At 41.3% G+C, this 13,435-nt stretch overlaps 1 protein-coding gene across 2 annotated transcripts in view; it reads right to left on the bottom strand.

Moving 5' to 3' along the window:
• Nucleotides 1-13,379, bottom strand: part of ARFGEF3 (ARFGEF family member 3) — a 98,639-nt gene extending 85,260 nt beyond the window's left edge. For both annotated transcript variants that reach the window (XM_085311260.1, XM_085311259.1), the window contains exons 1-2: nt 13,138-13,379; nt 12,102-12,153 (exon numbers count right to left, since the gene is read on the bottom strand). In XM_085311260.1, the coding sequence (XP_085167386.1) occupies nt 12,102-12,153; nt 13,138-13,222 (137 nt within the window). In that variant the 5' untranslated portion in view covers nt 13,223-13,379. The remainder of the gene's footprint in view (nt 1-12,101; nt 12,154-13,137) is intronic.
• Nucleotides 13,380-13,435: the final 56 nt, after the last annotated feature.

Genomic DNA, 13,435 nt, shown 5'->3' with positions numbered 1-13,435 from the left:
AAGAGAGACCAACAACAGAGAATCTCTGCAGAACATGGTTTTGGAAGAACGGTGTCCTGACACAGAACACAGGAAGTATTGCAGAGACATGAAATAGCACTCCTAATCACAGTGTTCCTATTCAAATCTGGTAACACTACCACACTGAACAAACAAGTATAATATGCTGGCAATCCTGTTCCTTCAGGATGAAAAATGCAAACGACCTTTCTCCCAGACTGAATGGTGAAGACCAATTAAAATACATAATGACTAAAAATATACACACACACACACATACACACACACACATATACGTATAGATGCAAGGGGTCACTAAAAACCAGCAGCTGTTTACACATCATAAGCAACTTTCCCTAGGTCAAGCAGAAAAGCCAGCGTAAGAACCAAAGGCATAATTCAGGACCACTATTTTCAGAAGCACAGGTTGCCTTTCCTGAGCTACCCCACTCCACTGTTTTCATCTTTGTCAATTGCAGAATAAGTCCTGAGAATGTAAACAGCTTTTACATTCAGCACGCTGGGTTACAGTGACCTTTCTAACAGTCTGTGTTTGCTGTGGCTCATCAACCTAGTTCTTTCCCTGCAGGTCTGTCACAAAGGATGCTATGACAGGCCAGTCAAAATAGACCGCCAGAAAGGTCAGAACAAGACAGATGACTGTTAAGTATGAGATCATAAAAACCTTTCTATCCTCACTGTAGTGGAAAAAGCCTTTAGTGAAATAACAGCTCATTAATTCAATCTCATGATGAAAATTGTAACGAAGATGAGAAATGGCACAATCTTAATTCTTTCTTGTTAGCGTCTAGAACACAATCTCATTGCCCACCTTCAACTCCACCATAGTGCCAAGGGAAAGGGGCACTCTAAACAAAATACTTGTCACTGCCATAAAAGTCACTGCCATTTCCCTTCATGCAGATAGTGATAACTGAATTAACTTTCATAAACTGGATTAAAAAGATATTAAAAATAAGGCATCCCTCTGCATTTCCTTCCTCCTGAAAATTACATAGAAGCAAAATTCTGAACTTCAGGGCTTTATCAGCATACAATTTGCATTCCATAGCATAATCCACAGCCCAGCCAAAGAACAGATAAGAATTTGATTCACAGCTATTGCCATTTTCTGATAAGCTGTTTGTTAGAAGGAAAAACAGTCAAAGAGAGTCTGACATTTTTCGGTCAGAATAACACTGACAGTTGTGCAAAGCTTCTTAGCCTTGGCAGTTTAAAAGGAACAAACTATCAAGCATGTAACTCCATTAGCTTCACTTACTCAAGCAGAAAATTTGGCTGACCAAGAGAAAATAGATACTAAAGATGAACTCTCAAAATTCTTGATATACTCCCAGCTGCTACCATTAAATAAACTCAACAGAAGCTAACACTCTCCCCACCCAAATGGGAAGACTTAATCTGTGTAAAACAAATTCCAACAGTGTAAGCACAAACACATATGTATATAAAAGTAGAAATATCCATATACTTCTTTTCCTCGCTTAGGAAACACTCAAACTCCACTAGCAGCTTTATGATTGAAAATCAAAGTACAGAAAAATGGAGGAGGGAGGAGAAATAAACACAGCCTTTTTCAAGTAACAGCCCTTCAAGAAGAAAGATTTTTAATCTTTGTTCACATTCTAGATAAATGATTAATTTTGTCTATGAATCTCCCACTTATCAAGGGCATTATAGTCTAGCTCAGACGGACGTTTAGAGCTTGCAGCATAAGAATTTAAGGCAAGTTCTCAAGTCACTGCAGTGCAAGAAGTCAAGACCAGAGGACTACAACAGACCGCTCCTCATCAGCACTAAAATTTGTATCTCCATGCAAATAAGAGTTTGCAGGTAACACGTACAAAACTCTTAGAACAACAGTACAAAGGACAAGAGCTGAAGTTTCCATCAAAAATCTATCCTTTTTAAGGGAAAAAAAGTTTACATGCATTATCTTTATGGTCCTGTATCTTTGCATGATGACAATGAGACAAACTCAGTGTTACAGCACTATAAAAAATAACGAACACCCAGTGCCGCAATTTACAGCTTCTTAAAAAAAAAACAAACAAGCGAGCAAACAAACACACAAAACTAGCTCTGCTGTTGTATTGAACTTGACATAAATTTTGACTAGCTTGAACAGGTCCAGGATTTTGCCCCAGATGCTCACAAAACTGTAGCATCACTTGGGAGCACATTTCCCCTGCAAAGAGATACGCCTCTCACATAACCAGTTGTATTTCTACCATTACTGAAAGGTTAGTGATTTTTGGCTGAAGTAGTTTCATTTTTCTTCCTCATCACTTGTAGTTTCTTTTTATCTCATTCTTTTACACTCCATACACTGCAAAATTCTCTTTACTTTTATCCACTTATCTAGATACCTAAAAGGTTCTTTCATCTGACAAGAGGTTTAGTTCTCCTTTTCTTTCCATGTCTGATCTTCTCTCTCACCTCTGCTTCCACTGTCAGCTCTCCCCTGGAGTTCTCCCTGTGTCTCTCTCCTCCAGCTCAGTATTTAATTTTTCCTTCCTCCTTGCTTCATGTGTCTCCTCTTCTCTTGAATCCTTTTGATTTACAAACCAAGGCACAGAGTAATCACTTCATCCAACACCAAAATGCATCTGCCTCTGGAGGAAAACATATGACTGAAATTTCCTATGAGGAAATTTTTTAACTGTGGGGACAGTGAGAAAGGAATAACATCTAAATGTAACTTCATACAGTTTGTTAGCTAGGACAACTATTCAATCTGAAATTTTGTTGAATAACATGGCAATTAATAACAAGTTGGTATTAAAAAAGTGACAGTGATATTTCTGTTCTTCTGTGATTTAGGTACCTTCCAAGAGAAATGAATCTGTCATAACAGCATGATAGGAAAGGCAAATGTAAACTGCTTCATCTTCCATTCAGTCCAAAGCAGCAGAGACAACAGAATTGCCCAGAGAGGTTGTAGAGTCTCCTTCTCTGGAGATATTCAAAGCCCGCCTGGATGCAACTCTGTCTAACATGCTCTAGGTGACGCTGCTTGAGCAGGGAGGTTGGATTAGATGATCTCCAGAGGTCCCTTCCAACCTTACTGATTCTATGATTCTATGAATTCACGTAGGCTATCACAACTAAATAGCTCAAAACGGTTGCTCAGCTAGAGAGCACTTCTAAGGTCATTTGTTTACCTGCTATACTTTCTAATAACACCTGGATTTTACAAATACAGTTTCCAGACAGTAGCCTGATACTGTTGTCAAGATTTGAAAAAAACCCACCATACAACAGAAAACCCAAACACACACACACACACACACACACACACAAACACACCCTCCCCCAAACATAAGCACACTACATGCCTTTGCTGGAGAGAAGAGAAATAGAGATAGTGAAAAGCTACTAAGCAATATTAAATTGGACAAGGCCAAAATAATAAGCAGGATGTTTTCAGTCTCCAAAGCTTTAGTGCAAATCTCTTTGTGATACATAACCATCACTCTCCCTAAAATGTCCACCCCAATATTTGTACTCTAAGTACAAGGTATGACGGCCTCTTGATAACTCTGCTCTTAAGGAATTTGATAACACATGCAAACCTCTTAAAATCTTCATTATAGAGTAATCTGTATTCTTGGCAGGTTTAGCTCACTTGGTCAGAGCATGGTGCTGCTAATGCCAAGGTTGTGGGTTCAGTCCCCGTATGGGGCTATGCTGAGGGTTGGCCTAGATAATCTCCAGAGGTCCCTTCCAACCTTACCATTCTATGATTCTATCTTTTGGGTGATTTTATTGCTTACCATTTGCAACTACTTAATAGCCCTAGCGATTTAAAACAAAAGCAAAAAAGAAAAAAAAAAAAAAAGAAAAAGCAGAGGAGCAACATTCAAGGGATTATTTGAAGCACAGCATGAAGATGAAGTAAGGTTCAGAGTACCTGCACCTAAGGAAAAATAACCCCAGGCACCAGTACAAGCTGAGGGATGACTTTCTAGAGAGCAGCTCTGCAAAGAAGGACTTGGGAGTGCTGGTGGATGACAAGTTGATCATGAGCCAGCAATGTGCCCTTGTGGCCAAGAAGGCCAATGGTATCTTGGGGTGCACTGGGAAGAGTGTGGCCAGCAGGTTGAGGTAGGTGATCCTGCCCCTCTACTCAGCCCTGGGGAGGCCTCATCTTGAGTACTGTGTCCAGTTCTGGGCTCCCCAGTACAAGAGAGACATGGAGCTACTGGAGAGAATCCAGCGTAGGGCTACAAAGATGATCAGAGGGCTGGAGCATCTGCCCTATGAGGAACAGCTGCGAGAGCTGGGCCTGTTTAGCCTGGGGAAGAGAAGACTGAAGGGTGATCTTATCAATGTGTCTAAGTACCTGAAGGGAGGGTGTCAAGGGGACAGGGACAAACTCTTTTCAGTTTTTCCGTGTGACAGGACAAGAGGCAATGGGCAGAAATTGAAGCACAAGAAGTTCTGCCTGACCATGAGGGGGAATTTCTTCACTGTGAGAGTGACAGAGCACTGGACCAGGTTGCCCAGAGAGGTTGTGGAGTCTCCTTCTCTGGAGATCTTCAAGGCTTGCCTGGATGCAACCCTCTCTAACATGCTCTAGGTGACCCTGCTGAGTAGGGAGGTTGGACTAGATGATCTCCAGAGGTCCCTTCCAACCTTACTGATTCTATGATTCTATGATTTAGAGAAGGTCTTGATGACGAAATAGAAGAGGATGAAGTATATTTCCAGTTATTACTAGCTATGCCTAAAGGTTAATGCTGCAACCTGCAATTACATTCAACTTTCAAAGTAGAGCAATCTTAAATCCTCACAGACCTACGGGATGTTTGTTAAAAATACTACCATGTTTGCAGTGCACTGTGCTTTTTATACTAGCTGCTCCTTAATATACTCAATTTCTTGAACAAAAAATAATTCAAAGAAACCAAACACCGTAGTGTACTTCCTGCTGCTTTGTTGCCTTTTACAAAATGTAAATAAAAATGGTGAGAAGACAGTTTCATTATTCCCACCCATCCCTTCATTTTTTAAACAAAGAATTGCCATGACTTGCAAAGCATTACACAAAGACCACAACAGATTCAAGCAGCATTTAATAGGCAAACAGCTCACAGCTTCAGTGCCGCTTTTCTTCTTCCATTCACTTGCTTCCCTACCTCCCTATAGTTCACTCTCTAAAGCAATCATCAATAGCCTCCTGACTTTCTCATTTTCTTCTTTGCAGTACTAAAAGTGTTCGGATACATAAAACAAACAAACACTCACTGCTGATACTCAATAATCATCCTCTCTGGAGGTCAATATTTCAGTTGCACTTGTTGCTAGAAACTAGATTAATACTCAAAAATTGTATGACTGCTCTAATCTTTTATTGGTGATATTCCTAAATGGAATGAATTATAGTCCCACTGTAAATGTACACTCACAGATCTAGAAGAGACTTCCAAAAACACCCACAGAAGGCATGTGTGCACACACACACGCACACACAACCAAAGCAACCAAAAGCAGTGGTGAATTTTAAGGCTCACTACTTGACAAAACAGCTGGCTCTGTTGCATTTAAAAACCCAACAACTAAGAGTAACAGAATCTTCTTTTAAAAATCGTCCAGTTTTTCCCATGACACTGCCAAACCTTCTTTGATACCTTCAAGAGCCTTCAAGAGCCAGTCTGCTCTGACTGTCTTTTTAGGGAATCCAAGACCAAGAAGTCTTTGACCTTTTTTAGAATCTTAAGTAGATAGTGTGAACTCAGGTATGCACACTGCTGGCTGACCCCCTACACCCCTATCCTCTCTAACACCATGATCTTTTGTGATCTCAGGGACACAGAGCCCTGCTTAGAAAAAAAATGCCTGCCCCTCAGACAACAAATATAGCCAGTTACACATCAGATAAAACACAGATCCAAACACTGTATCGGATAATTCTGTACTGCCTTGCTCGCCACTGATTCCCATCCCATGCCAAATATTAGGATTGGGAATACAGCATTTTAATCAAAATCAGGGCAGGTGCCATTCAAGTACACCAAATGGGCCACATAAACACCCCCAAAAGTCTGGATTCAGCCAGTACACTGACAACATAGGGCACACTACCCGGCAATTCCATGCTGCCTCTAGGATCTCAGCATTGCCAGATGACTCCCAGGCAACTCATCAATCACTTGCTTTAATGCCAGAGACTGACTGGGTAATGGTTGTGCAGCATGAGTCACATATCCAGCAGTCAAGTTCAGGAGGAAAGCACAAGAGCTCTTAATATCAGGTGGCTGTGGCAGCAAGAGCAGGAGGTAAACTGTTTTAACAGTATCTTGCCAAGTGTGAAAGATACAGAAAGGGGTATGCTCGAAACACCTCCCCAAAAAAAAGGCAAATACAGTTATTCCTTCCTCCCTGTTCCTTCTTTTTGATGCAGGGGATCTGTTACATTCATAAAACACTTCTGAACAGTAGAAAGTTTAGTCTCCCGTTGTCTATGATTTAACAATATTCCATAGTGGCACCAGACTATAGCAGAGAGTGTCGGGGGGGGGGGGGCAGAACTAGGACACAAACAGAAGAAACTGAATAGGAAATAACCTGTTAAGTTATGCCAAACATGGAATTTTGATGAGTGAGATTCAGCACGCTCAGTTCTGTTTCTCAACACCAAATGGCTATACAGCATTATTACACAGCCTCATTCCATTTTGTAAAACTCATGTCTGCTTGGTTTTTACTTTTGAAGTCCTCTTCATCTTGGAATGAGTTTCCAAGACAAGATCTACTTTACTGTTTGTCACTACAAACCTGGCCACCCGCCTAACAATGAAGAAATCAAAATGAAATAAACAGAGAACTCTTGAAGAAAATACCCAGCAATCATAAAATTCTTGGCGAGGAGGAATAAGCTGGTAAAACAAAATCTTCTAAACAAATGAAGGGGGAAGAAAAAAAAAGGGAAAATAAATGCAGATCATTTTTTTCAGGTCTCTTCTTTGAATTCCCCTTCTTCTATAGGGTAGATTTGATGAAGGGGATACGGCAAGCTTCCAAGCTAATTCTAATGACTGCTCTCCGAAGTCAGTCCTGTAAATTCTCAGAATATTGCATACCTTTAATGGACAACCAAATACAATACAGTTTGGTCTGACCACAACATGAAACAAAATGAGTCTGAGAAAAGTCAATTAGGTGAACAGGAGAATAGACAGTCTAGTTTCTGGAAAGAGCTTAAAAGAACTTAAGTTTTAGCTTTGCTGGGCTAATGCTAAAATATCAAAGTTCTCTTTAAATACACAGATGCATAAGCACTACAGAAGGAGAAGTTATTTCAGGTATTTTAGCAAAGAACAAATGATATAACCTCACCAATAATACATTTAGGCCCAAAGTAGTAGATTCTAATAGCAGGAACAATTTTTCAGAAATAACAGAGTGAAAAAAAACAGCATGGTAATTCACACCATTGAAAATCTTGCCTCTGCATCATTTTCTACACTCAATCACATTTCTCTAGGGGTAAACAGACAACAGACACAAGCTCCACAGAACAGTCCAAAGTTAAGTCTGCAGTAATGCTTCTACTACACTGACAGAGAGGCAAAAAATTTATTTTGCCATTCTTCTATCACAAACGTGATAACAGGGTAGTAATAAGATCTGGAAATTGCAGCAAATGTCTCAAAACTATGAGAAGGTCCCTCTAGGATTATCAAAAAATATTTCCCAACAAAGAAAAACATGTTACATGGTAAGAAATTCTGTATATAAGAGATCAGATTCCAGTGAGAACAGCAACACAAAAACTCAACAGCTAAACTATCCAACAAGCCACAGACCTCTCAAAATTCCCAGTCAACCTCCTCTTTGCAGCACAGCATCCACATTGATTGAAATCCACTGTTTTATACAGCCTGTAAGGCATAACTTAGTTACACAGAGCATTCCAACAAAAATTCACATAACCAAGTCTTTTCAAGGTTGTGTATGGCCTGTAAATGCTCTCTAGCCTCTGATTTTAGTCTCTAGTATATAATCCTCATTCTCTTACTTTCTTGCATCTATTCAGTTACATCTCACAGACCACATTTCAGCCTCCAACAATCACACTGGACAAACTGGCCAGGAATCAGCCAAAAAAAAGACTGGCTCAGCGTAAATGATTGGCATTAAACAGAACTTTTCATCTTGAAAATACTGTGGCCCAACTTAGTAGCAAATAAGAGCCAGCACAATCTGCCAGCTTGCTGGCAGACTGCATGAGGTTTTCTTAAGCTATTTTCCATTTGATCAATTCATCAATCAAAAAATCAGCACATCAATTCCTTTTATTTAATTCATTATTTATAAGGCATCCATCCAGTCTCCTGAAGCACTTACTATATATTTAATCTTCACAACACCTGTTTAGAGACAAATACACCATCTTACTATCTGGCAGCAATGACCCAGGTGGTTTATGTGACGTTCTTCTCCCAAGATTTCAGAGGCAATGTGAGACAAAACCTTGAACTGACTTACGGTCATTTCCATGTTTAGTCATTTTCATCTTCTTTACTATTTACTACCATAGCTCAACACTCTGATCATAAAGTACTGAAAAAGCACACACACACTCCCACCTCAAGGCAGAGCTGTCAAGACTCTGTGGGGAAATCCACATTTGTTACAGAGATTTGTATTTCTCTATTAAGTGAGATTTAAATAATGCCCCCTCCTAGAATTAATATTCAAGGTCATTAACTAGGATTTGGATAAGTCCAATTAACATCAAAGGAAGTTGAACAGCAAAATAGCCCCATTTAGTTCTCTGAAGATGCACACAACCGTTCTCTATTAAACTAATTAAAGAAGAACATTACAGTTTGAATGTCCAATCACTGCTGGCCCTCAGGGCAAAAGTATCCCAGATGCTTCCAAATGTAGTAGGCATGTGCTATCTAAACTGCTACCAGACGAATGCTGGAAACAGCTACCATACAAATGCTACAGCTGAACTACCTAATTGTGGAGGCTTCAGAAAACCATATTGCCTCACCTGCCATGTGTTCAATAAGCTATGGATAGGTCAAGAACAAGCTAGAACATAGTAATAATTTAACCCAATAGTATGGTGTACATAAATGTCACTGATACACGCAAAACAAACAAACAAACAAAAAAAAAACCTCTCAACCAGTCATGCTTTGAGGGAATAGAAAGAAATACATTGTCCTCTCTATTCTCACACCAGGACCTTAAAAGAAAGCATTATGAAGGGCTTCTATGGCTTCAAAAGCAGCAAATGGTCTAAAAACAGTTGGCCAGTAAATGGCCAGTAAGTAGATGACATCTCCTTCTTTTCAGGAGCAGATATCATTCTTCAGCTCCAGAAGGGAAAAGGGGACTTAAGTAAGGGCATGGCTGTCCTGTTAAATGCCACTAACAGCAGCATAACTTGCTACTAGAAGCCAGGTGCTGCCTTCTGAAGAAACAGAAACAATACTGATGTACAGATGGGATACTTACTAGATTTGCTATTTCTGAACCAAGCCAACATCCATCCCAACAGGATGTGACAGCTCATGAATCTCTCTGTCCCACATTCTTATGCAGTATAAGTGTGCCCTAGATTGTGAACTTGCCAAAATATAATGTAGAGAATTGCTTAAGTATTTTCCTTGTGTTCAATCTATTCTAAGAACACACCAAATTTTCCTAGTGAATAAACTAGAGCATTTCTCCTTGCACATACAGTACTAAAAATACTCCATTAGCTGCTGTTCTTGGAGGAGACTGCACAAATATATTTTTCCACCGAACTATTTGCCACACTGCCTTTAACGCTATCAATATGTTGCCATTATGGATTTCAGATCTGAGTTGGACTAACATCACTTGATGGAAAAAAGATCCATAATTAACTTGAGTACCATGGACTATTCCAGACTGTACCCCCAGGCTCTATACTCAACTATGATATAGCAGAAAGGGTGAAGAGCAGCGTCAATGTGGATCAGCAGCCAGGGGTTGTTCTGTGTTAAATCAGATGATGCAATCTGCTGCTGATATATGAAAGCAGGAAGGGGCGTGTTCAGGATCTTTCTGTGCTGCACCTGTCTCAGGCTGTTTCTGATCACTGTCATCACATTGTTTCTAAGACTATTCTTCTACAGCGTCAGGAACCAGCTCTCACAGTGCTGCTCTTGAACAAATACCAAGCCAAGATGAGCTTTCTTCTAATCTGCACTGATATGTCATGCAGGCAAACTATAGCCCAAGATGTGGTCCCATGGGCAGATCTGGAGTTTGGCAGTGGTTTATTAGCAGAGATGAAGAGTAAGCCCACAGTAAAGACGACTGGTGAAAACAAAATCTCCTAGACACTGCTTCTCCGACATTCAGTGTGGCTGTATTTATGCCACACCAAGGAGGCCACAACCAAAGCTTTCATTCAATCTCTCATGCACCCTTCATTTTGTAAAAACCTAGTAACTTTAAGTGCACTGTTACTGATAAATCTAACGTTACAGTTTACTTCATCACAGCTACATCTGTCAAGCTATTAGCTTTATTTCAAAAAATTAGGATTTACAGTGGAAGAAGCCAACTCAACAAACACAATATTAATAACATAGGGGAATGAAATGAAAAAGGAGGACATATCTTTAAAGAGACAGTAGGCAAAAAGGTAGAAATGTGCTAACAGCTAGCTCACTACTTCACAGGCCATAAGAATAGTGCTTAAAAGCAAACAAAGACAATATACACCGTATTAGAGATGAAGGCTGATAAATGGGAAGATAAAGAGTCCAGTTTCTACAATCACAGTGCAAAGTAAGTATAATCTAATTCTAATGGAGCTATTGGGAATTACCCATGCAGCTGTTCTCAGCTGCTTAACCTTGTCTGGAAATGCATGTATCCGTGATTGGTCATGTCATGCCATTACCTACTGACATGAAGTCCCTCATGGACTGTAACTGACAGGAGTTTAGAGCAGCAATGAAACTGCTCTTATTCTCTTCCCGTTTGATGGCTGCTCTGGAGTGACTAGATCTCACACCCTCTAATTTTCCTTGCACAAAGCTGCACCAAACACATCCAAGAGGAGCAGTGGAGAGTTATAAGGTGGTAAAAATATTCCCAGAAAGTACTACGGTCCTACAGCAGTTAAAAAAAAAAAAAAAAAAGTTGTCTCTGTCAACAAATTCACAACAATACTCCTAGAAGTTCTCTTACAGCCCCAATGACCTCTGATTCAAAGATTTCTGACTAAGAAGAGGTACTTTTGTATCCAACAATCTCAACCAACTTCTTCCATGATTTGTTGCGTTGCTTTTTCAATCCATCCACAACATTCTCTAACAAGGGAAGCCTAAGCATTTAATGTCTTAACTATAAGCCGTGTGAAGTAGTATCCTCTTGTTTTGAACTTTGCACATGCTAGTTTCTTTTCATGTTTCCTAACACTTCTTTCAGAAGGGACTGTGAACAATTTTACCTATTTACTTTCTCCACAACGGTCAGAATTTCCAAAACAAGATCTTAAATAGACTTATAAATGGGGGCAGCACCATCTTCCCTTCCTTCAAGATGGCCAAATGGAAGTAGGAAGAAGTAACAAGGCTTACTCATTAATAATCCAGCAGGCTAAAGACTTTACTACTCTATTACCCACACAGCAATACAATGATATAACTTTACAGTTTCTAGAATATTTATTTCCAGTAAAACAAAAACTGGTCTAAATTTCAAGGTAAATAAATGCATTGAGAACACTAAGAAGCATCATCTCTTACATTTTGAAGGCTGTAATTTGGAATGTAATTTATGGTCTGCCAGACCATAAAACAAATTTCCTTTCTAACTAAATATCAGCATTATACTTCTGTCTACTTTTATGTTTTTCTTTAGATTTCATTCATGGTTGGAGACTGAGGGCATATCAGCAAATTATCCATTTACTGCCAGCCTCTCTCCCTCTCTCTGTATATACATATACGTACATAAAAACTAATGAAAATACATACATTTAGTCCCTTTCTCTACCTCACTTGTAAGTCAAATTCTGAATTTGATTTTACAAATACGCACTGTTCTACAGAAATCAAATCATATATTCTTACCTCAGCTGATACGGAGGTATCTTGGTAGCAGCATCGGGAGAATCCAAGGTTTCTGTATAATCAAAAGAAACAGTAAGACCTTTTAAGATAACTTTGAGTTCAGCCACAGTAATAAACCTGCCTGCAACCTCTGCATCAATGATCCTAAAGTTTACCTCCGAGACAGCTGACAAAACAACAACCACAACTGCTCCAAGTCTCCAAAGGTTTGCGTGGATCTATCAGGGCACTGGGTACCATCTTTTCCTTCATGAACTCCCTCCCCTAGGCCAGTACTTCAATACCATGTATACATAAGACTGGAACACAGGGGAGAGGAGCATGGCCGCCGTGCAAGGACAGCACACGTATTCGTGAAGAGATCCAGAGAACACCGAGCTGAAAAGCCGGGAACGCGACAGCAACAGGTATTAACTACAAGGGACTCTGCTGTAACCTTGTAAGAACACATATGGACTCCAAAAATGTGTAGTTGCTCAAAAAAACTAAAGTGATTTTAAGTGTTACAGCTACTTTGACATAAATTAAGGGTCATGCTTAGTACTACCCTAGGTAGTTTGTGCCAAAAGCATCTCAAGCCACAGCCATTCTCTGAAAATGGGTGGACGCTCCAGTTTACCTAAGCTCATATTCAGTTCAAACACAACCTCATTTTATCAATTATTAATTCCATTATGCAGCAAGGCTAAAAGAGCTCATGGAATCAAAAAAAAAATAATAATAATCCAGCCTTTAAAACAGCCACCCCAAGATAAACTGGCTGTGAAGTCGTGGCACGGAAACGGCGCTAAATGCGCGGCGTTCACTCAGCTGACCGAGGGGAGCTCCTTGAGACGCGCTCACGGCGGCGCAAACGCCGTCCCGGGGGGCCGGGGACCCGCGACGCGGCCCCCGGACGTGGGGGCGGGGGGCCGCCAGCGCCCGCCCGCAGCGCCGAGCGCCCCGGCGCCGGTGGCCGCGGCACGGCGGCGCCCAGCAAGTTTGCCGAGGTCGCCCCCGGCCCTCGCCGCGCACCGCCGCCCCCGGCGCCGCTCACCGATGGCCCCGGTGCAGCTCTCCTTGATGGCCCGGTGCTTGCTCCCCGACGCCTCCTTCTGCAGCTTTCGCAGGATTTCTTCCATCTTGCCTCCCCCCGCGGCGGCGCAGAGCGGGGCCGGGGCTGGCGCCGCCGCCGAGCCTACGCGGGCACGGTGCGCAGCAGCCCGCGGCCGCCCCGCCGCCGCTGATGAATCACGCTAAGCTCCATGGCGGGGACACGTCAGTTGTGGCCGCTGCGGAGTCCCTCCTCCTCCTCCTCCTCCCGCTGCGCTCCCACCCCGGGCAGGCCCCTGTGG

Source organism: Rhea americana, unplaced genomic scaffold (assembly GCF_003343005.1).
Source record: "Rhea americana isolate MKP2758 unplaced genomic scaffold, rheAme1 scaffold_337, whole genome shotgun sequence".
In the NCBI taxonomy this organism is placed as follows: Eukaryota; Metazoa; Chordata; class Aves; order Rheiformes; family Rheidae; genus Rhea; species Rhea americana.
Note: the sequence above shows the minus strand (reverse complement) of the source record. Positions and strands in the feature narration are given on the sequence as shown.